This window comes from Gymnogyps californianus, chromosome 3 (genome assembly GCF_018139145.2).
Source record: "Gymnogyps californianus isolate 813 chromosome 3, ASM1813914v2, whole genome shotgun sequence".
Lineage (NCBI taxonomy): Eukaryota > Metazoa > Chordata > Aves > Accipitriformes > Cathartidae > Gymnogyps > Gymnogyps californianus.
Genome location: NC_059473.1, coordinates 25,511,619 through 25,536,120, shown reverse-complemented (window position 1 = coordinate 25,536,120; position 24,502 = coordinate 25,511,619). Strand labels below are relative to the sequence as shown.

General features: G+C 42.7%; 1 protein-coding gene across 1 annotated transcript; it reads left to right on the top strand.

Annotated features, from left to right (window-relative positions):
• The first annotated feature begins 146 nt into the window (after positions 1 to 146).
• DTL (denticleless E3 ubiquitin protein ligase homolog) lies at positions 147 to 22,797 on the top strand. Its single transcript, XM_050894154.1, has 15 exons — positions 147 to 193; positions 448 to 573; positions 1,460 to 1,558; positions 1,886 to 1,947; positions 2,039 to 2,159; positions 2,632 to 2,697; positions 3,864 to 3,979; positions 4,801 to 4,874; positions 5,823 to 5,926; positions 6,921 to 7,025; positions 9,101 to 9,213; positions 12,903 to 12,992; positions 14,803 to 14,941; positions 18,795 to 19,656; positions 21,135 to 22,797. Exons 1-15 carry the CDS (start codon positions 148 to 150, stop codon positions 21,157 to 21,159), a joined length of 2,148 nt encoding a protein of 715 aa, XP_050750111.1. The 5' UTR covers position 147; the 3' UTR covers positions 21,160 to 22,797.
• The last annotated feature ends 1,705 nt before the right edge of the window (positions 22,798 to 24,502 follow it).

The window sequence follows — 24,502 nt, the reverse complement described above, 5'->3', positions numbered from 1 at the left end:
CCCCTCTGCGCCACCCAATCAGAGGAAGAGGGCGCGGCGCAGCGGGCGCCTGCTGCCCAATGAGGGGCCGAGGCGCGTTTGGCGGGTCGGTCGGTGGCGGGAGTTGGCGCCACGAGCCGGGTCCGCGCGCGCCGGTTGTTCTTGGCCATGCTGTGCCGCGCGCTGCTCCGCCGCGCCTCGGCCGCGCCGCCCCGTGAGTACCGCGGCCGCGCTGCTCCCCGCCGCGTCCCGCACCGCCGCTGCCTCTTCCCCGGGCGGCGGGACCGCGGCGGCGTGAGCCCGGGCCGCCCGCTGCCGGAGCAGTGGTCTTGGAGGCCCCGGAGGGGTCTGCCCCGACGGCGGAGTGGGCGGCTCGGGCGCCTGCACAGCCGCCGTGGGAGCCTCGGGACTCCTCGCGTCCGAGTCTGTGGTGTCTGGTGCGGTTACGGTCCGTCTGTCTCGTTGTAGGTCGGTCCTCGCCACTTCCCCTGCAGCATCTCTTGGATAGCTACCAGTGCAGCCAAGAAGATGACCACCTGTCTTACGGGGAAACGGGAATGCCGGTCCCTCCTTTCGGCTGCACCTTTTCTGCAGGTAAAGTCCTCTTCCGAAAGGCCCTTTTAGGGGCCAGGGTGTGGGCATCGCTGTCAGCTTTTTTTTTTTTTTGTTAAATATGTCTCATGATTTGGTTTCAGAGTTTCTTGTTTTAAAGTGAGCTGGTAATAGTGTACTTGCACCTAGATGTGATATAAATTGGATCATGGCGCTCCTAGATATACTGGTAGAAAGTACTCCCTTAAAGAAGGAACTACAAAGCATTTATTTTAATGTCTCTTTGTTTCAGCTTTGTCTGTTTCAAGGTATGTCCTCTTGGTGACAGTGCTAGGCTACATAGTTGAAAAATTGGGCTTTGTTCAAAATATATAAAAGATATAACAGGATGGAGAATAGTATATAGAAATCAAAGAGGTGGATGGATGTCACTAGACTGTTACACGTAGCGTTTCCCCATGATAAATACATGATCAGTGAAGTAAGCCTGAAAGCTTTAGGGCAAAACTCTTTCATTTGTAGTGCTCTAGTTTTGGTGTGAGCTTATACATTTCTCCAAGGCAGCTTCCTGCTTCTCCAACTCAGATCCATAGAAAGTACTGGAGGTTGTAGATGATAGGTAGTATAGATACAGAAAACTATAACTAGAGAACTATTACAGCTAGTGAAAGATGCCATTATCTCAAAAGTTGCTCCTGGAGCCATTTGATTGCCCATGTATAGTAGTTCCTGAATGGAATATCTAGAAAAAATGCTTGCCAATATTTCTGCATTTTGAACATTTAAATTGCTATGTAAATACTGTTCATTTCACAGCTATCTATTTCCTGTGTACCCTATTTAAAGTGTCTGTGGCCCTTCACAAAGAGCAGGGGCATGATTATGAATCAGCTACATAATACACAAATACGTTTCAATTTCTTTTCAGCCCCGAATTTGGAGCATGTGCTGGCAGTTGCAAATGAAGAAGGATTTGTTAGACTGTATGATACTGAGGCTCAAACTACCAGCAAACTCATCTTTAAGGGTAACTGTTATATAGAATGTGATCTTCATTTGATGTGACAAGTACGTGACTTACTGGAATCAAAGAAAGCTTTTTGCAAGTCATTTAAACATAAATGTGGGCAGTACTTAAATCCTTTCATATACTTTGCTGACTCTTCTTTACAAAGCAGCAGCATGAGTGTGCTCTTACAACAGCTTTAGTAGGTGAATTGTTCTGTGTTGTTTTTCATGCCTAATGCAAGCTGTTGACAAGTTTTCTGATTTCAGTGTCTGATGTTCTTTAGTCTTCTGCAAAATATCATGCTGCAATGCACTGAACTAATCTTGGCTTTTGTTTTCTTGTTAGAATGGCAGGCTCACTCAAATGCTGTGTTTGACCTTGCCTGGGTACCAGGGGAACACAGGATCGTAAGCAGTCTTTTGCCATCTAACTTTATTTTTAATGCTTTGGCAACTGTGTGCAGAAAATGACTAAAGCTTTTTATTTTTTCCTCTGAAGGTCACTGCTTCAGGAGATCAGACAGCCAAGGTGTGGGATGTGAGAGCCAGCGAGCTTCTTGGCATATGCAAAGGTCACCAGTGTAGCCTCAAGTCCGTTTCTTTTTCTAGATTTGAGAAAGGTAAATGTTGATATTCCCTGTTGTCTGTTTCTTCCTTCTTCTTTCCTTCTGGCACATCGGTACTTTTGGGGCTAAAAAAGGGTTTTGGAAACTGACAGTTACAAATAGCACAGGCCGACTGAGCAGTGGCCCAGCCAGTGAAGCAAAACTAACTTGTTGGAACTTCATGGTGACCTCATGCTAACATCTGCACACTTCTGATCTTGGGCAAGTGTAAGATATGATACCTACTGCCATACATAAGTGTGTAAATACTCTTTTCATAAGCCGGTTTCTCTAGAGTAGTAGTAAAAAAAGAATAGGAAGAGTAAGGAAACTAGTGAAAAAGCATGGCCTGATTTTTGTATTTCTAGGACTGGCATCCCAAGTGTTGGGGCAGAAGAGCCAGAGGCACATAGATGGCATGGTACTGCATTCAGTTAATTAAATTAACACTTTTGGAAGCTAATAGCACTCTTTTTCTCTCTCTCAGCTGTCTTCTGTACTGGAGGCAGAGATGGAAACATCATGGTTTGGGATACCAGATGCAACAAGAAAGGTAACTGAAAAGTATCAAAAAAGCTCGGTATCTCGTGTAAAAATAGTACTCAGATGTACTTGTTGGACTAATGCTTTCAATTACAAGATAGGCAACACTTCAGTAAGAAGAGGAGGATTGTCAGATAACAGTGTACTGCTTTAGTACAGTAAAAGGATGGAATAGATATTCCTTCTATGTGTAATACATTTTTCCACTTTGTAACAGTCTCAGAGTTGCAGCATGATACACATGCTGGCCTGATAATACCCTGTGTATTGGTAAGGAGATAAGGGGGTACAGAATACATCCCTGTGTGGGACAGCGCGGAGATAGATGGGCTGGCTGAGAGTGCTTAGGTCAGAGCCATCCGAAGGGATGAAGCAAAGCTGGGAAGGCTCCTGCCAGAGTAGGAAGGAAGGCAGAAAGTGCAGGAGCAAAGGAGCTTGTGAGCGCTGGGAGCAACTGAATATATACTAAATGCAGGGTAAGCTCATTCTGCTCTTCTCTTTCTGTTTCCTGGAGCTTTTCCTTTTCCGGTTAGGTCATGCCCTTATGCCTCTTCCCAGTTCCCTGCTCTGTCCCAGCAGTTTCCTGGCCTGTGCTGCCAGAATATGTCTCACTCTTCCATCTGTCCCAGGTTCCCTGGCTCTTCAAACTGGCAAGTGGGGGAAAAGGGAGGCTCCGCATGATTGAAGTGGAAGGTATAGGAAAAAAAGTAGAAAAGTCGCTTTACTCTAGTAAAGCAGTAAGTTTCATAAAGTGAGAAGTAGCAGACAAAAGGCTAAATAGAAAATTATAAAATAGAGTGGAAAAGCACTGGAAAGCTTCCTGTGAGTGCAGTTCTGCTTGGGATGAGATGGGTCGAGTGCTCCAGACCAGGATGCATGCTGAAGACCAGACCAAGGGGTAATGATTTCCAAGGGCAGCCTGCCTAGACCAGTTTTAGTTACAATGTCCACGCTACATTGACCTCTGTAATTTTTTGCAATTTTTCTGTTTTCTACTGTGTTTTTCTCATTGGTTTCATATGTAACTAAAAATTTTTGTTTTCAGAGTACATTAATGATTTTAAAGGTTAGTTTCAGCCACTTTTTAGGACTTATTCCAAGCTAATGCCTGTTTTATTAGAGTGATAGCAAAATTGCATAGAAACTATTAATTGAGATGTCTTTGATTTCTTTCAGATGGATTTTATAGGCAGGTGAATCAAATCAGTGGAGCACACAATGCGGTTGACAAGCAGACTCCTTCCAAACCGAAGAAGAAGAGGCAGAACCTAAGAGGTCTTGCTCCCTTGGTGGTAGGTATCTGGGGAACAAATGAAATGTAGGCCTCTCTTACGAGGACAACGTTATTCAAAGAAGTCTTCCTAAGTAATTATCGTGAGAAATATTTGGCTTGAATGTGGTAAATGCTTCCATTTATCTTTGCAGAGGTAGGTTTTTGTGTCATGGTCACTTGCTACGGCTAATTTTAGACATTGTTTAGTTGTCTAACAACCCACGTGCCATCAAAGCCATCTTTGTGCAAATGCCATGTGAAAATAGATCTTTTTTTTCCAGAGAGGAAAGGAGTGGCCAGCATTCCTTCTTTGAGGGGGGGAAATAGGGAGGGTTGTAATTTTTTTTTCTTTCTTTTTTTTCCCCTAATTTGACCACACAAATTACTGCCTTACTGGAGTAAGACCTGGTCTTATTTAATCTATTAAACCTTGTGAAGAAGGCAGCTCTCTTATCGCTGACCTGAAAGGTATAATATCTCAAACTGCTGCCCAAACACTTACCACTCCAGTGGCAATTTCACTGGTGGGAGTGTTAGAAGGATTGTTCTGTCCTAAATGGCATCTGGTATTTCCAGGTTCTTGTGCCTGGGTAGGAGGAGATTTTCTTGGTATTCACTTGGCCCTGAACTAAGCAGCAAGATCTTGCTGACCTTGAAAGAAAATAAAGTTCTTTTTTTTTTTTTCTTTTCTCTTTTCTTTTCTTTTCTTTTCTTTTCTTTTCTTTTCTTTTCTTTTCTTTTCTTTTCTTTTCTTTTCTTTTCTTTTCTTTTCTTTTCTTTTCTTTTCTTTTCTTTTCTTTTCTTTTCTTTTCTTTTCTTTTCTTTTCTTTTCTTTTCTAGGATTTCCAGCAGAGTGTAACTGTGGTGCTGCTTCAGGACGAGCATACTCTTATCTCTGCAGGAGCTGTTGATGGGTAAGGAGGGAGGATGCCTGCTTTTCTGTCTATTCTGTGTGTTCTTCTTAGTGCCACGAAAAGATTGGGAGATTTTTTTCCTAAGATCACTCAGTGGCCCACAATGCTAGAGTTACTATTAGGTAGAATCAGCAGAGCTACACTGCCAGCTTGCATTGGCAAACCTGAATGCTGCTTTTCTTCCTTACTGGAGATTGCAGCACTGGGGCAAATTGTGCATATGTGGTAAATGCTCATTTTAGTGTCTTAGCTATGGGGCAGAATAAGAGCAGTTCTTACCATCTCTCTCTATTCTCATGGACCTATGGGACCACACATAAACAGGCTATTGTTAGACAGTGAGCTGTTTTGGGATGCAAGTGGGTGGTTGGTGCCTGGATATGTGTAGGCATGCTTGAGAAAATGTTGCCTTGAGTTACAAAAGATGCATTCTTTTAGGTGCCAGATCCGTTGCAGCATCTTGGAGCTCGAGCAAACTGTGTCATTGATTAGCATGGAGATTACCCTCTCAGGACTCAATTCTTCAGCAGGCTCCATGTGGTCAGAGCCCTTCTGAGGCAGATAAGATTGACTCTCCTGCCTATGGCTCGTAGGAGAGACTTGCTCCTGGAGAGCAAGAAAAAACTTGAAGGACTTCATTTTTAAAACTACAAGTCAGGAGTATAAAGGCATCCTTGTGTTTCCTTTTACTAGTTGAAGAAAGTTGACTTGCAGGCTCTTGTTGTATCTTGTGTTAGTTACAGAAGACAGTGCTGCTTCCTCATCCATACCCAGCAGAGCAATTGTTTTGCTTTCAGCATGTCTCTGCTCTACTTCTGCTCAGTTGTGCTCCTTAGCACTGGACACTCCTCAGTAATGAGCAGCCTGTCTTCCTGCGCTCTTAGAAAGCCCTGTCAGCATTGCAAAAGAAATTTTGAAGTTGAAGACACTTGTGCTTTTCTGTTGCAGTGTGATCAAAGTGTGGGACTTGCGCAAAAACTATGCCGCTTACCGTCAGGACCCGGTGCCTTTCAAGTCTTTTTGCTACCCTGGGACTAGTACTCGCAAACTTGGTAAGTTATTGGAGAATGTATTTGTTAAAGTGCAAAGTGAATTCAAGAAGTACTGACAGTGCCATCTCTTATCTTTTTAGCCAATTATTGATCAGACTGACAAGTTCAGCAGGGTATTTTGATTGCCAGTACCAAATTTTCAAGTTGAAGAGTGAAAGTGCCCCACTTTTGTATCATTGCACCAATGATAAAAACTTGTATAAGCTTCAGCAGTGCATTTTCAGAAATGGAGATAAGGGAATAATAGAGCTCTTGAGGCAGAATTTAGCTAGTCATTTTGACACATGAGTAGAAATCAGATTGAACTCTTTCTTTGCATTGTATCTTGCAAAGACAACAGGCCAGACTGGATTTTTACATTATAACCTTCCAGAGTCCAGCAATACTTGAAGCTGTTTGTTATCAAAACCAATAGCGCTCTTGTTTGTGTTGCTCTATGCTTCTTTGTAACTTAACGCCTTACAATGCTCTAATGCAATACAGTAATTGCTGATGACTTGTCTAATCAACTATCTGGACGTGGTAATGGTCAGTGTCAGTCCCAAGAACATGAGGGAAATCCTCAAGGAGCTGGTTGTGAAATAATTTCCTTGCAGGGAAAGATTTTTCTTGAACCTAAATCACTAGCAAGTAAGAGGATGGCTTATTCTACCAAAGCATGAGGGTTTCTATTTATTTTTAGTCTCTGCTTCTACAATTGGTTGTTCCTGTTATCTATTTGAAACTATCAAATTTTTCGCTTGCCTGCTCTGAAGGTGAGATTCCTCTCTAAATATCACCCTGCATCCTCATGAGAAAATGTAGATGTTATTCTAGAAACTTTCCTTCTCCAGCAAGTGCTCTGTCAAACAAGTAAACTTTCCAATGACAATCTCATACGTGATAGAGATCCTTTCCAAATTTCCCTCTCTAGGCAATTCTTTGAGAATGCCTGTTTTCCAAAATGTTTTTTGTGGAGTTATTTCTTATGAAGAACTTCTCTCTTTGACTACAGGATATTCTAGCCTGGTTTTGGATTCCACCGGTGCTAATCTGTTTGCTAACTGCACTGATGACAGTATCTACATGTTCAATATGACAAGTTTAAGGACCACTCCAGGTAAGCACGATATCTGTGGAAATAGCTGCAAAAAATAGATGTTACAAAGCATAGAAAGGTGAGTTTCTCCCTATGACTTAGAGAGGCAGAAACCAGCTTGAACACTTAGGAAACCTATTGCATGCTTTTATGTCTAAAGCTACCTGGGAGAGAAGGCACCTGTTACAAGGGCTGTTCATATTTTGTGTTAAGCCATCCACATAAAATTAATAGCATAAAAACTTACATAAGTGCAGATACTGGTTTACTCAGACAGAGACTAATGGTAGTTTGCATGTTGACTCTAGTTATCTGGTGAGGAATGGCTAGTGTCCAGCTGCTACCTACCTGAAGCAAGTTTGAATCTTCTGCTTACTGGCAGTCACTGATTTTTCAAACTCTTAGATATGAATCCATGTAAAGTGATCACCTGCTATGTTGTATTCAGATATTTTAAGGTGTCTTTTAAATGTAGCTTCTACTGCAGTTTCTGGGAGAAAGCATCCCCAGCATATTGTGGAGATGCTTCAGGTTTTGAGTTTCCTTCAGCTCTGCATCTGTGACCTTTACATTGACAAGATGGCCCACAGCCTTTGGTGCACTAAGCTGCTTTATCATAGGCCAGTGGCCGCTTCTCAGAAAGCGGCAAAACTTGTTAGATGCATTCCAGCCAGACACATGATTTAGTTTCCATTGCCTTTTCTCAGTCTCTCAGTTAATTGAAATTAAATGAACAATGTGTCCTTATGTCTGCTCTTCAGGAAGGCAGTCTGGTGGGTGGGAACGCTTCCAGAGTTGAGAAGTGGTGCACGCAGTAAATATTAATAGGTCAGTTGTTGAGGTTAACCCCGGGTGCCACCGCTGAGCTGTGGAAATATGCTCACCGGCCTGTCCCCCCGCGGGAGCGGGCTCTCTCCAAAGCACAGGGCATCCTGCCCTCGGCCTCTTCACGGAGCTCTTGCCTTCTCTGTGCAGCCGATAAAACCCGGCGAGCAATCTCGATTCATCTGGCTGGAGGAAACTGTGCGGCTTCTCAGTGTGCCGCTGTTCCCGCAGAGGGCAGCGCCTGCCCGCGGGTTGGTGCCTCTCTCCTCGCTTGCCGGCTCCTACCCCGATTGCGACTGCTCTTCTTTAGTATTGAGGCAGCTTTAGTTTGCAGGGGGACGGGAGGAAATCCCCACCGTAAACAGGACTTGCTGGTAGGTCTGGCTTAGGAAGGGACTTGCTATCTGGTAACCGCCACGCTGAGAGAGCAGTGGGAAAAAATTAAGGGATATTTTGGGGTCTCGCAACTTTTGAAAGACCGCCAAAGGCAGCCACGTGTCCTCTGGTCTGTGGCTATTAAAACAGGGCTGGTAGAGGGGGTGCCAGCCCTGCCTCGTGCTACATCAGGAAACTCGCCCTTTCTGCCCCGATGAGAGGACGGGACGTGGTGCGGCCGAGTGCTCTAGATCCACACTCAGCTCTTGTGCTGGCTGCTGGCTCTTCAGGTCCTCGCAATAGGGGGAACGGCAGCCATTCGGGGCGATGGTTTCGAGGCTTTAGCAAATGCTACTGAGGCTTTAAATACAGGCAGCCGGCGAGCGTGGCTGACATGATGCAAGTTTTGTTGACGAAATAAAGATGCTGGCAGCAGGAGGAAGAAGCAGCAAGCGTCTTTGTTGCCGCTTGGGTGAAGAAGGCCCTCGCTATGTTTTCTGCGTGACTGCCCTTACTAATGTAGCAGGGATGGTGATGGCGGCTGAGGGAGGAAGAGACAAGGAACCTTAACCAGAGCAGTGGGACAGCCCAGGTGATGTCTCGGCCTGCTTGTGATATGGGTCAAGCTAAAGCTTTCATGAAACTGCCACCGCTTCCTAACGCTGCGCAGAGAGCTGTTGCTTCGTTTGGGAAGCCTGAAGGGCTCAGTTGAATCATAAAAACTTCCTGCTGCCAGAGCCGGAGCCCCAGAGCAAGGGAGCAGTGCAGCCACTTTCTCCAGAGGATATGTGGCTAGGCAGGAAAAGCCTGTAAGATCAGCCCTCCTTGCGCAACTGACTCCACGGCTATGCACTGAGTGGGGCTTTTATTTTCTTTGTTTTCTTTTCTCTTCACAGTGGCCATTTTCAGTGGGCACCAGAATTCAACCTTTTACATCAAATCCAGCACCAGCCCAGACGACCAGTTCCTGGTCAGTGGCTCGAGTGACTGCAACGCATATATCTGGAAGGTGAGGCAACTGGGAGAGACCCAAGTGTGCAGCCTGGAGCTGCTCCACTCTTTCGTTTCATTTACTTTTCATGTTCACGTAGGACACTCCCTGTCTCCCACTCCTACTCAAAGCAGCGTGGGGTTAGCTCCTGGCATGTTGTGCCCAGAGTGTGTTTGTTGCTGTCAAGGCTAGATGTAACTGTTTAATGTAAAACAGAGCCAACCTCCTGCCATCACTATGTCTCTCATCACTGCTGCTTATTGCAAGTTGCTGATCTTAATCTGATTTTAATGGCATTAAAATCCTCTTTCAATCCTGTTGATTCAGCCAGCTATGACAAGTAGACAGACAGTTCTCAGTTCATATTTAGCAATGGAGCACATTAGCAGAAACCTAACAATTTAATTGTGTTAAAGGGCACTCTTTCCCCCTACCTCCCCTTTTTCCAGTTCTTGCTTCAGACATAGCTTTTTCTCATGCTTAATTTACAATAGTTAAAGCCTTTGTATTACAGCAAGGGCTCAGCCAGAGCCTTCAGCAAAATTCCAAAGCACCATCTCACAGCTGAGAGGCTTCGTCACTTGGCACCTTCCACTGACATGTAGGAAATGCAAATGTCACCAAGTTAATAGCAGGGACCTCAGAATAAGGCGTGCTTCAAGTTCTGTTCTCCATACTTGACAGCCACATGGGAACAGAGTAGACTTCTTATTGAAGTAGAATAGACAGAAACTACAGGTGACTGCCTATTTCAGGGTTGGGGTAATTTTTAGGGAATGCTGACTTGTTTACCCCTCTCACAATGAGTTTGAAAGTAAAATACAAACCTTTCAGAGCAGAGGATCAGCCTGCTGAGGTTGTGGTTTGAGCACGTAGTCTCTTTGATTTGGAGAACACTTGTAAGCAGCTAGGTTGCTTACTCAGTGGTAGCAGGAGTGCGGTAGCATGGGTACTCCCATGCCAAGTGGTGTAATTTTAACCTTCCTCATGTTCTGTGCGAGTTCAGCAAAAATACCTGTGCAAACCTGAGTTGCACATCCTGCATTTGTGTGTTTTGATACTTTCTTGGAACACAGGCTGAGACTGGGTTGAAAGCATTCAAGGATGTCATTACATCTCAAAGTTTAAGCATTTAAGCACATTTAAAATGCATTCATGTACAGAAAGCTTCTTGCTATCACATGTGAGTGACAGATCGTATTGCACATTTATTAAATAAATCATCAGATGATTACTTTTATTTTAATCCCATAGTCATGTTAGAAAGTAGGACTTCCAGCAAAACTGTCTCTTTCGAGATCTGTCATATCCAGAGGCTTCTTAACTTGTTTTAAATGTTGGCAGATTTTGCTGACTCACTCTGAAACTTGTATCTTTTCCTGGGATGAGGACTTACTATGCTGTGAAAAAAACATGGTTAGATATTGCATGAGCAATTAACAGGTAATGTTGGAAAGAACTTAATGAAGAGCGCTAGGTTTCTGTATCTAGAGAGGAATGAAAGGCAGAGGAAGACCTTGTCGAGGAATGAAAGGCAGAGCAAGACCATGTCCACTCAGATTATTTCTTTGAGAAACTTTTGCAGCAGTGCTAAGTTGTGTTTGGGTCAGCAGTTCCCAAGGAACACTGTGGCTAGAAGTTATTGCTGACTAGGACGCTGTTCCAGTCTGTTTCCATACATAAATCACTTCCAGGCAATGAACACTTGCTTTATTGTGTTGGTTTTGTTTTTTTTTTAATTACTAATCCGTTGATTAATGAACTGACTCTTGAAGAACCCTAAGATTATAAAAGCCAGAGAGCAGAGAGGTTTCTCTCAACAAAGATGGTACCTAGCTGAGATACCTTCCTGGTAATAAAAAATATCCTTTATAGGCATATACTTCCATTGTCCTTTGAATCCTTTGGTATGGACCACTCCAAGGTGACCATATTAAGTTACCCTTTGGTCTGTCCCAGCACTGGAATTTAAGTGCTTCTGTAGCATATGGTGCATAAAACTATATACACCATTTTGTGCTGAATCTTGAAGATGCATACAACAGCTGTTTCAGTGAGTAGAGTAACTAATAAAGTCTCATTTCCTAGGTTTCTCTTTTTAACCTTTCCACAATAGCTGTAACTTCCCCACCAATATCCTGTCAAATCAGGCAAAAAGCAGCATGTGCTGTGGCTAATCCTGACTCAACACGCACAGACTGGCCGACTGTCTTCTGCCAAACACAGTGGACACAGCTATAACTATGCATCCTCCTTTAGTTGACAATAATATAAGCTGGGTGTAGTTGGTTTAATTTACACTAGTATAGTGTAAAACCAGTGTGTCCCAGCAAGAGTAATTCTCTTCCTCTGCTTTCCTTTCAGCAATCAGTGGCTACTTGACTGCTATTGTGTCTGTTATGTGTGTAGAGCAAGACTGCTATTAAATTTAAACGAAGGTGTTCTCTGCACCAAGATCTCCTGTTGTTTATTCCCTAAATAGGGATTTCGTTTCCATGGTATTGCATGTTTTGGCAGAGAATGGAATACTCTAACCAAGGCATTTAGTGGATATTTAGTCAAGTGATTGCCTCCGTTATGCCAGGAAAAAAAAGCGGCCTGTTAAGATGAATCTGTTTGTATTGGAACAACTTTAAGATCTGAAGCTGGATATTCAGTTGTGGTTTTGCCCGCTGTTGTAGGAGGTGATCCACAAGAGAACAAATTTTGTGTAAATCAGAAGCCTTCCCCGATGTCTTGCATCTTCCTTTGAAATCTATATGTAATGTCTACTCCTTTTCCCACACAGTAAAGGATCTGTTCATTCACTTAGTCATTTATGCAAATCGCCTTGATAAATCCCCCTTATAATGTCACATCAATAATGGTGACTCATAACTCCAGAAAGGATTGCCTGCTGAAAGCATGCAAAACTTGGATATAATCTGTGTGAGTGTGTGAGTGTGTGTTTTCTTCCTTGGGCCACCTAATGCTAGCTTCAGCTGTATCTGTCACTTACACAAGCTGTAATTGAAGATTAATAGTAATACTGTAGAACAGGAGAAAGATTTTTGTGTAGGGTGTAAGAGAAATGGAGATCAGTTTAATGAGCATGCGTGATTTAGGGAGGTTTTTTATGAACTCTTAAGAGGGTCTCTGGTCTAGCTGGTTAGTTGGAGGAGGTGCAGGCACTTGGCAGTCGCACAAATGCCAGTTCTGAAGCCAGTAAAGGCTCATCTGTAGGATTTTGTTGGTGGCGGTTTTATTTTTTTAATAAATCATTGACCTGTGATTGGGACATTCGTAAAACAGCAGCTGAATATATTTGCCTATCCTTATTCAAAGTATAAGCTTCCCAAACTTTTAAGCATCTTTTACCTAGAACAGGTAGCATAGTAAAATGCTTGTGTCGTGTTTTGGGCTGACAGCTCTGGAGGCAGAAATCCTGTGTGTAGTAGGAATTGAACAAGTGCTTCCAGGCAAGTCAGTACATCTCAGTGCTGACCAGCTGCTTCACCTCTAGAAATGAAACATGAACTGATTCTTAGGGCTCCATCACTTGTTGCCTCATGATGACAGGCTGAGAGCATTTGATTTATCTGTCTTATATAGGAGAGATGGTAAGTATTCACATGCTTCACAGATGGGCTGTGGGGTCTTTTCGTAGTGATGTATATTAGGCTGTGAGGCTTCTGATTGTATGCTTGTTTTTCTATGGAATTTTTAAGGTTTCTGAGCCCAGCCTTCCTCCACGGATACTCCTTGGTCACTCTCAAGAAGTTACCTCCATTGCTTGGTGTCCTTCAGACTTCACTAAGGTTTGTTTTCTGGAAAATTGTCTTTCCCATGAAACAATAGAAGTGATATGGCAACATCTGCTTTTCAAAACTGCAGCAGTATTTGTTTATTTGGGAGGAAATTTTTAGTCAATAATTTATAAAAATGTTCGAGGGGGGGGCAGTAAACCAAGCTTGTCACATAAGTACAACGTATCAGAACTTTTTCATTATTTTCAAATAATTTAGGCCATTTGATAAGACCTAGGAAATTGCAAATGAACAAAGACCACTCCTGATGAGAGCTTGTGACGCTACCTGTAAGAGACAAAACTGTGAAACCATTTAATCAGGGCTTTCATAAGCCAAAAGCTTGTTTTGTGGTTCCATACTTACTGCTTCCTTACCTGTCTGACCATTGATACATCTGCTAGTCTTGTACAGAGCAGCAAGAAGTCTTGAATGCCCTTTAAAAAACATGTGACTCTTTTCATTGTGACCTTTTTTCAAAATCTGAGCTGTTTTTATGACATATTTGTGTGTACACCCAAAAACCTACAGTGAAATTGGGTCAGTAATTATGCACCAGGTATCACTAAAAGGAAGAGAACTGCAGCAGGAGGTTGGTTCAAATGATTGGCCTAGCTCAAAATGAGAAATAATCCTGAAAAATCCTAGACAGCGTCCTAATAATAGCCAGTTTCTTTCACCCCACAGTATTAAGCAAGTCAGCCACTTTCCCTAGCTTGCACTGTAGCACCGGGTCCTCAGAAAAGCCTTGCAGTGTAGGAGGGTGGGAGTCTTGCAGGCAAACAGGAGGAATTGTTCTAGTTGTGTAAGATGCACAAAAATACAAGAATTAATATTTTAGATGAAATCTGTGATCTAGAGGTAGCCAGCATCCTGATCATGATATACTGGAAATGCGACCAATACAGCCTTTAAAATCTTTACTGACAGGTAAGAACTAGTCAGCCATTGTACAGATGCCAAAGCATGAAGAAAAGTGGAAAATGTGGTGCTAAGACAGGTCAGGAAGGTGCTTGGAGTGATTTGAGAAGCGAAGTTGCTTTCTGTGGGGACAATATTGGTGTCACAGAGGTCAGAGTAGAGGCACTTTCCCATCCAGATTGCTATGAACTTTGGCCACAGCATTTCCTTTTTCTTGCTGCTGATTCCCATGTGAGTCACCAGCTAATCTGTCCAAAGAGAGCCATAAAATGTGGGCTAGGTGGGTTCTGCTGCTTCTTCGGATGAGATTCCATAGATCCTTTTGGACTGTGATGCTGCAGTGGGAATCTAGACCACTGTTGCTAGCAGAGTTGGTTTCTCTGCCAGATACTGCTGACATCTGACTCTGAAGACATAGCACTTAAGGCTAGTGCAACAGCCTTCCAATGTCACCTTCTCAGTGTGTTGCAAATGTTTGTCCCCACGCAGAAGAGGTCCTGAGTACCAGAGGCAGACCTAAATGCAGGTGCAAAAAGCAGCATGGCCGCTTTTGTCTACCAAGTGATTGAAATCTCAAAATATGCCCTGGCCCTTCCCGAGCAGACTACCATCTGTTACAGAGCTGTGCAAGGCAAATGATTACTGGTGACTGAGATTTCTCTAGCAGAAAGACATGAAGGCAGCAGCCTTGCCCGCTTTAAAGCAAATACTGCTGTCTGGTACAGTAATGAAACACAGCTGGGTTGTTTTGTTTGCCTTATGGGCATATCGTGTACCCCCTCAAGCAGGCTTCACCCTCATTCATATTGGCATGGTGTGTCGGTGTAGCTGTTGTAGTTCATTTGGCAAGTGATCCATAGGATGTGCCCTGGTTACTACAACAAACTAATTTATACTGTAGATTGCCACGTGCTCTGATGACAACACTGTGAGGATTTGGCGCTTACGACATCGTCCTGAGGAGGTGAAGTCAACATTCAGCAAAATCAACTTGGTGGGCTGGGTTACTCAGAAGAAACTAGAAGAACAATGTGGAGCAGGTAAGGCCCCTGAGCTGAGATATCTTGCTCTACAACATGGCTTCTGAATTTTGGCTGTTCTCTGTACCAACAAAAGCCTTTGGCTTGTCTTATTAGTCTTCCATTTTTTTCATATTAGGCAATAATTCATATAGCCAGACAAACACTTCTACTTGTAAATACTTCTGCCACTAACAAGACAAGCTGGCTGAAATAGCTTACAAGTATGCCGAAGTCTGTATGACCAGACTGCAAAGCAAATATTCATTAATAGAGCTTGTCGGGCAGCCAGATCTTCAGGCTGGGTTCAATAATTGAACAGCCAAAGGAGATGTCATGTGCATGCTCTGTAGCAACAAGTCACACTTTTTTTTTTACATCAAATAATAACTAAGAGCAGTAAGATCATATGCTTTTTCCAGTTTGCTAGTTTACCCAGTAAAGGGCTGATGGCACATATACAGCCTTGGAACTCTGAACTGTTTCCTCCTGCCCAGTAGTTGAATTCTGCAGATTTCTTCGCTGCTGCTATCAGTGTTACATCTCTTTCTTCAGCTTCATACAGTGGTACTGGCTGTCTATACAGACAAATGCCACGTAGTGAAAGTACTTCAAAAATGCATGTAGACAGTCATGATGTGATCATAATGTTCCAGAATTAATCAGTAGCATTCATCTACTCACATGTTAAGGCTAGTTCACAAATGCAATACCTTTCTACAAAGCCTACAAGGCAATCAGACAAGCTATGCAGCATGCTCTCACAGCTAGCAAGCAGATCTGGGCTCTACAGAGAAGCTACTCACTGGACAGTACCCTAGACCAGAAGAAAGGAGCCCTGGATCATAGCACTACTTTGACTTGTCTGCAACTTGCATTTTGTTACAGTAGAATAGGTGAAAGGAGAATAACCCCCCCCAAAACTGAAATAAGATGAGCTTCTCTGTAGAGTAGCTCTGAAACTAAGAATACAATAGCTTCCCAGCAGCTGCTGGTGTGACTTCCTGTGTTCCACCTATCTTTTCTAGCCACCCTCCAAATGAATTTCACTTTGGCTAACACAAATAAAGGCTGAAGGTCTCCAAATCCCACTAATGGGATAACATTACCGCTAACCTTTTGCCAGTGAGTAACAGTCTTGCAGGAAGTTTGCAGGACAATAGCAGGGAGAGTGCCAGGTCTGCTCCATAGCTGGTAAATGGTTTGTGTGTGCACACACTCTGCTTCAGAGAGGGCTCAAAAATCACTTTGTGTACTCGTTTCAGCAAAAGAGAAGTAAGCATAGGTCTAGTCCAGAAGCCTGAAACCTAAAGTAGCTTGTACACTGAAACTTTACAAGTCAGCTTTGGCAATTATACTAGAAAAATAACTTCTTTCTCCTTGCTCTTGCTGCATTAAAGTAACACAGGAGGGAAGAGGAAGTACACAGACACTGCAAACACAACAGCAGGCTTCCTGCTGACCTTGGCTCTTGAACACAAAGCACGTGCTGTTAGAATATAGGAGTTATCTGCAGAGACTGATTCAGAGCTGGCAAGCTACGTACTATTTCAGACCTGCTGGGATGAGATCTAGGTAGTTCCCCACCCATTTATGTGGAACAAATGGTGAGATTGAGGTTGTGTATTGACTGTTGACCTATATCGTCAAGTGTAGCAAGCACAGTTTCCTTTTCTTTGGAAATTATTTTTGTGGTTTCCCTAAGTTATGCTACTTTCTCTATGGTTTTGTGTAACTGAATTTCTGGAGCAGGCCTGTGCATGGACAATTTGTGACTCTTAAATCTGGAGACTGATAATATCACTCTAGAAGATTTGTAGCAGAGAAGGTAGGAAACATCTGAAATAAAAACCTGCTTCGGTGTTATGCAGGTTGACTGCAGGTATTTACAGTGTTGTACTACATGCAATGGCAGCATAAATGGAAACAGCTTGGAACTGGCTTAGTAGAAGCCTGAATAATGCATGCAGTCTTACAAAAAAGCCTGATCTTCGTATTCTTTATCTCAAGTTTGGGGATGTTTCTCAAGTTTGGGTTTGCTTCTTGCCGTGACACCCATCCAACTCTCAAGATAGCTTTTTTTTCCCTTATCCAGTGTCTCCACAGTATAACTTTCAGACTGGTTTGGGATTGAGAGTGCTCATAGCCAGCTAGTCATGCAATATTTCTGCTGTATGAATTTGTAGATGGTCATTAGGGATCAAGAGTTGCTGAGCTTGCTACTTCTCTTCTACCTCTAGGAGCTTAGATTTTGAAGTGCAGCTAATTCCCCAGCTGAGATATTATTGTCTTGTAAGTGCTCATTAAAGGAAAGATTAGGAGAATCAATCTTTGCAGTTACTTTCTCTTAGTCCAGATTGAAGCAAGTTGTTATGAAATAGCATATTTTATCAGGAAAGGAGCCTTTAACTCTCTTTTGTGTGTTAGAGTGATTTGTAGTGGCATCCGTTAATACAGGATCCTATTTAATTTTGCTCTGATGTACCAGTGCTTGTATTTTGGATACTAGATAATACAGTAAAAGGAAGGATCGCAAGAGGCTTAGTATGGTATATAATCAAAGAGTCATGTAGGTGCTCACTTGACATGTTATTTGTGAGAGCCCAGCATCCTAAAGAAAGTGCCGGGTTATTCACACTAGACTTCTCATTGTTCTAATGAAGTGCTTTATAGTACAGTGCTAATGCTGAGAATTAGGAGTTCAGATTAAACCCCTGGTACACAGAAAATGTTTATTGTGCTTAGCAGTGGAAATGCATAGAGTAACTGAGGTGCTGTCCTATTTAATTGCATCACCACAAGTTAGATGAATGAGAAAGCAGGCATCTAAAAAACCCACTAATGTGTTCTCTGTTGGAGGGTGCCAGAAATAAAAAAAAAAAGATAAAATTAAAAAAAACCCTCTAATATTGCTGCAGACCAAGATCTTTGCTATATACGATTCCCACTGTTACTAGTGAGGTCCTTGTGCCCCTACTTATGACTACTATTTTAAGAAGCTGGGTATTCAGAACCTCTTTTTTAAAAGCAGAGGCTTTTACATCTTGGCTAGTGAGCTCAAAAGCCACTGTGAAATATCTGTTTGGGAATCATTTGTTTTAAAGAAATAATAACTTACTACAGTGACAGATTTTACTTTCTTTGGAATTTAAGTCCTTGTTCAGGAGGTGAAGAATTTCTCACATTTCCCTGGGTGTGGTAAATAACTACCTTCTTCATACTAATATAGCATCACAGAAAATCCTCCAGCAAAAAGCAAAAGAATGGAAGTATGTCCTTCAATCTTTTTTTTTTCATCTTTAAAATATGCAACTATTAACGCCTGACTAGGAGCATTATTCGTATGGTAGGGCATTATAGCGTAAGGCTTCCTTGGTATTGTAATTAGCTGCGGGACCTGCTTACAGTACCTTTGTCCCTCAACTCAGTTATGCAACCATTAAAGATGGTAGTGCAGGTATGGACCAGCCTTGCTCTCAGGCAGCATCTCAGTACAGAGCTGTCTAGACCAAGCCACTGCAAGGCTTCCAGCAAGGCTAGATAAACTTGGGAGATTCAAGATCTACTTTGTCTGTCCATCAGTCCCTTGGCTGTAGGTCACGTAAGAGTGCTCATTACAGAAGGGATAGACATCAGACGTTACACACATGTACTGTATTACACTTATCAATATGATATGGGATTTTACATAGGACTTGTACTAGTTTAACTGAAATTAGAGGGATTTATGCAACCTCTTAATTCAAAAGGGTATGTCTGAGAAGCAGGGTCAGTGCTGAATTCATCTCCTAGTTGGAAGGGGTGTTTATAAAAAGGCTGTGTTTAAGCTGCTGTTCTGTGTTCCTCATCAGTCTACCTATTTCTCCCCTATCAGGACCGCCAGCCAGCCCACAGAGTACTCCTGCCAAGGCCTTCACAGTGGGCAGCCCGTGCATTTCCTCGCCACGGCCAGCTGCCTGTGCTCCCATTTATTCTGGAGACCTTCCCCTGTCTACAAACACTCCGACGGGCGCACTCAAAACCCAGACGGCCGCAGCCTGCACCCCAGCCAAGCGGAGTGGAGCCAGCCCATGCGCTTCTCCCAAACTGATCCCGTCCTCCAAAATGTCCATTAAACTTTGGGTTACAAGGACTCCATGCTCTTCTCCTCCAGAAGTGGGGAAAAAGGCTCCTTCTCCTAGAAAAGCCCTGGCAGAAGTCACCCAAGGTCTCCTGGAAGCCGCTTGCCCTCCTAAAGCCCCACACTCGCAGTTTGAAAAGCGTGCCAAGAGAAGGCTTGACTGCAGCAAGGAGGACGGTGCGGGGCAGAAGTGTCTGCAGGCCTGTAGCTGTGTGACTGAACTGGACCGTGCAGCTAAAAAATCCAAGCTGAATTTATGTCACTTGGCTGCAGACCAAAAAGCTTGTGATGAGGGCTCTCTCAGCCTGGCTGACTTGGATAACAACCACGAAGGCTCCAGCCACAGCCCAAAAGAGCCTTCCTTTCCTGGAAGCCGTATTAATCCATCAGGCGTTCAAACTCCCCCCCATCTTTTCAGATCTCCATGCGGGAAAGACACTGAGGTAGTAGATAAAGAGAATAGTTCACCTGAAAGAAAAAATTGGTTGTCTGCTCTGGGAGAGAAGCTACGGACTGGCAGAGCTGGCAGCCAGAATGCGTCAAACAGCCCCCCGTCATCTTGCAGTCCGGTGCCAAACAACAAGAGGCTGTGGCAGCGGCCACTTCGCCGAAAACTGTAAGTAGGACGGTCAGTGACGGTGGTCATGAAAGAAGTTACCCCTAGCTGCTACTCTCCCCTTGTTTCTTCTCTCCTGCTTAGGCGTTCAAAGAATTATCTGATCCCTTTGATTATGGACAAAAGGGATGGTTTCTGGCCTAATAAGCCAGATACGTTAATGCTGTTATCTACTAATCCCCTCCATGCAGGAACAGAATTTTTAGGATGGTGGTGTCCCTCATTTTAAAGGGACTTAGGGCACACAGGAGCTCAGAGATCCTTGCAGTCCCCAGCTGGATGTTCGAAGGATGTAGCCGTCATCTGAAATACAGCTCTACTCTGAGAAGCACAATAATGACAGCACCTTTCCTGGCAGATCTACTGTTTATGTGTTCACCGTCACATCTGCCTGTTTATGTTACTGGAAAGCCACTTTAGCATTGGAAGAAAGAGCTAAATTCTATTCTAGCCCAGGTAGCAAAAGAATTTGTTACTCATTTTAAAACCGTAAGGCTAAATAATGCCTTCAGTTCAGAGGGCAGGATTTGACCTACATAATCCTACTTTTGATGTACAAGAAGCCTGGCACAGAGCTCATCCTAGGATCTGAAAGTTAAGCTTGTAAAGCAGCTAAAAAAGTTGGCATGAGGGCATGAGGGTTTAACATGCAAACTGAGAAATTATAATTACATTTTTTAAAACAAACCAAACTTGACTCATCTCTGAAACTGGACTCCAAGTCCTACAGTGTCTTTGACTGAGTCTTATTTCAGTAAATGTTAGGTAAATTTTCAATCATCAAATTTTAGTTGTACTCTCAATTGAATATCTGATGCTAGAAGTTGTTGCCGTCATTAAGGCTTATTTTGGTGTCTCATTTCTTACCCGATTTCACCTCTTCCAGCACTTCTATCAGATATGAAGTGGGCAAGCCACCACTCCTTAAGTTATGCATAGCAGCTGAACTCTTCATGTTGTGGTTGTACCAAGAAATCTTGGTCATAGGAAACCTACAACTACTTGTGCTTTATGCTGTACATGTTTAAACACAAGACAGAAAGATTTGCCCTGGAGAGAGATTACTATAGAACAATTAACCTTTCCTGCCCAGTATGCTCTAGTTCAGATTTCGGGATGCTCCTGTGTTGTACTCAAAGCCTGAGGAGATGCCTGGAATACCAGCAGCATTCGTTGATCTGCTACATATTGGAAATCTGCAGCTCTCTTACCTGCTGTAGGGAAGCTGAAACTGCAGCCAGAGTGCTTTTCTTATGGCAGTAAGACAACTCTAGGTTTTAGCCAGTGTTTCCTGTAGGTAGTAAGCCTCTTATCTGTAAGACAAACAGATTATAGTAAAGAACCTTTCATTTACTATCTTAGTTGGGAAGCTAAACAAACTGGAGCAATGATGGAGGGGGAGACTTTAAGACTCCTGCAGCATATGAACTGTTAACCTAGAAATGTTTCCTGTTGGTTTTGGGTTTTTTTCTTCCTAGGCTGCAACCACTTCAGTTTCCATGAGGAAGATCTGCACATACTTCCACAGAAAGCCACAGAATGACTGAAGCAGCATGCAGTGGTTGCGCCTGATGGATGTTGACACTGTGGTATCAAGACCAGATTTAGCAACGCCGATAACGATGTGCCGGGGTTACACAGTTTGTTGTCAGACATTCATAAACTTGGGGGTTTATTCTTCTGTTTTTAAAGCCGTTAACAGTTGAAGTCAGCTGAGTGTGGAAAATCTACACAATACTTATTCATGGTCTCTTACTGACTTCAGATGATGGATTTTTTTTATAAAGAAAAACAGTATTTTTTACATGGCAACTGTTATAGTCCAAAGACAGCAACAGGTCTGCTGTGCATTGTTGACAGGCACATATAGCTTGCCGGTTTAGGTTACTAATCTGCCGTTGAAACTTCCTCTACTTAAGAATAATGTGTAAATCATTACACCCTCCTGAAAAGCAAGTGTTGGAATGTGTGTAGAGATACTTATTGCAGGTAGATCTGAACTCCTTTGTGCTGAATGGTGTTTCTACAGTTATTCCTCTAGTACCGCAATGACTACCCGCTTCCAGCAGGGAAGTTATGAATGTGTTAAGTAAATATAAAAAAACTTTTAAACACCCTGTGTCCATCTGATGGTGATTATGGTCTAAGAGGAGACAAAGTATAATCAAGTATGTAATGCCTGTACTCCTCTTGCCATCCTCTTTCTTCTCCCAGTCTGAAAACTTCTGTATTTACCGATTTAGCTGGCTCTTGAACCAGCAGCACTACAGCTGTTGAGGCCAACAGCTTGTCACTTCTCTGAAATAAAATACTGGCAAGGTGCATTTAGAAAAATTAATTTCATCTATCCCAAATAGGCATCCCATAACAGCCGGTTGCTCAGTTACCTCTTACAGATTCAGCCTGTAGCAAAGGCATTAATAACTGCTTATAACGTAACTTCATAACACTTTTATAACATAGTATCTATAAAATAATAGCTTGTAAATTGGGGGAGGGACACTTGACATTTTAGAAAGCACTTGACAGAGTTTACATATTAATATTAAATGCTTTGGCATTGTGAGTCATCACTGATGCTGATAGAACAAGGTCACTGAAAAGAGATCACTGTCCTGCTGGCTAATGATACTAACTCCTCAGTCATGCTTTCCCCAGTGGGAGCTAGCAGAAGATCCTTACCGTACATTAGAGCATTTACTCTGTCTTCTGGTATAATAGTTCCTATGAACTTTTTAAAAAAAAACCAAAACCAAACCTCTGAATCCCTATGAAGTTTTTCTGCTGCAAAAGAATTGAGGTATTTGAAGGGGATGTGATCCAACTAACTCATGTTTTCCATCTGAAATTTTCACACCTACTTTACAGTACAGTAGCTGAAAGGGATTAGAGGAAAACATGCTGGTTTGCATTTTATGTTGTAGATTATATTTTGCAAGGAAATAAATTACTTGAGAGAAACTGGCTTTTGTGAAAGGTCTCTTACAGCTACAAAGCAAAAGTAAATGTGTAGTGTGCTTTTTTAAAAAAAGAAAAGTAGTCATCATCAAGTTGCATCTTCTAGCAGGAGTGCTCAGGTACGTATAGGGGCCAGAACAACTTTCTCCCGTTTACTGAATTACAGGCCATCATCCCATGAGCTTTGAGGAGATGCCATTAGGAAAGTGGGAAAGGTAATGTAGTGCTTCAGGCATTTTTTTATAGTTCTTGTTTAAAAAAAATGGGTTTTTAAAAAGTGATTATCTGAATAGATCTAGTATCTTGGGCAAAACAGGAATACAAAAAATCTGTTAGTTTAATTTTAACCTACTTCTGGATATTGAGGTAGATGGAAGTAGCAGAAACATAACCTAAAATAAGTAGGTTTGGGATTGAATTCTGTCTTAATTTTAATTATTAGAGCAACTGTGTAAGGTACAACCTGCCTTGCCTACAGCCAGTTTTTCATGCAGGATTATTCCACGCAGTGTGTAACAGGTTGCAGAATAAGGAGATGTGGACCCTATTGAAGTACATGAGAGTCATCAGACATTTCAACAATAGAATTTCATGTTCCTCCACTTCTTTCTCCTCCAGAAATGTTCTGCAGCCAAACCATTATCTCCTATATCTTGTAAATGGCTGCCTAGAGATGATTTACACTAATGGGTTACCACTTGGATGAATAATGTTGTGTGGGGATGTGAGATTTTCTCCTTTCAAATAGTGCTTGTTTAGTGGAACAACTTGTTTTATGGACCACCAGGCATAATTTCTTTCATCTTAAGCTGACGTCAACCTGGTTCAGAGCCTAGGAGAATTAACTGAAACTTACATTCTTCTATGTCCAGCTGCCTTGACCTTATCGTGATAAAATCATGATTGCAAAAGCATAGACTTGCAAAAGAATTGCTGATACAAATTGTATGTCAAGTGGTTTAAGGTAACCAGTGCTGTTTTTCCCTGAGACACTTACTGAACTAAGCATTCAAAGAACTGAGCTCTTGTTTTGAGCCAGCAATCTATACCTCTGAATTACCTTTCCTTCTAAAGGACTTACAGAAACTCTGTACTCCATGTTTTATAACCAAATTAAGCCTTTTGAGATATTATTGCTAAATCCTATGTGTATATGTAAAGCCCACCTTATGTATCTTGCAGGTTTTTCCATGCAGATGATACTGCTTACTGATGTCTCTGTCCTCAGTGTCTACCCTCTAATTGCCAAGTGGGATTTGGGAATGACCACAGCGGTTTATGATCGTACTACTTCCAATAGTTCTTTACTACTGCTTTGTTGGAAGTTATGCCTCTCACTGCTCAGCTATGAGCAGTCAACCAGTTTAGTTTAATAGCAATTTGACAGTGACTTGAGCTAACCTGGCTTGGCAAAACTGAAGAGGCACTCCCAGGATCTGTACAGTTGCATGGTCAGCAAGCCTTGGCAAGCATTTCTTCTGGTAACAGCACTGACTTAAGAATCCCTTGAGGAAGCTAACTACAAAGAAAACCAAAAATTTAATTGCCTCAGTTCCCTGACTCAGCAGCTAGTTATACCGAAACCTTTGAGGGGACAGAAGTGAGGGTGTGAGGACAGTATTGCCAGTGAGGGGACTGTTCTGTCAGACTATCTTTTGATGCGTAGAGTTGGTAGCTTCTTGTTGGTCAGGGAGTGCTAAAGTCTTCCTTTGGCACTGTTGTTTCTGCAGCCATTGAACATGGCTGAAATCTCCTGGATGGTCCATCTTACCTTTGAGTGTCCACACCACCCTGTAAACTGAGTTACAGAGGTTAAAGAAAAACACGCTATTGTGGCATTGAAAAGTGTTCTAGGTGCTATCTGGACATGGTATATAATTTTTTAGCA

Coding starts and splice junctions, on each gene's coding strand:
- DTL (XM_050894154.1), top strand. CDS start 148: ATGCTGTGCCGCGCGCTGCTCCGCCGCGCCTCGGCCGCGCCGCCCC. Junction 1,559..1,885: donor CAGCAAACTCATCTTTAAGG/GTAACTGTTATA, acceptor TTTTCTTGTTAG/AATGGCAGGCTCACTCAAAT. Junction 7,026..9,100: donor AAGTTTAAGGACCACTCCAG/GTAAGCACGATA, acceptor TTCTCTTCACAG/TGGCCATTTTCAGTGGGCAC.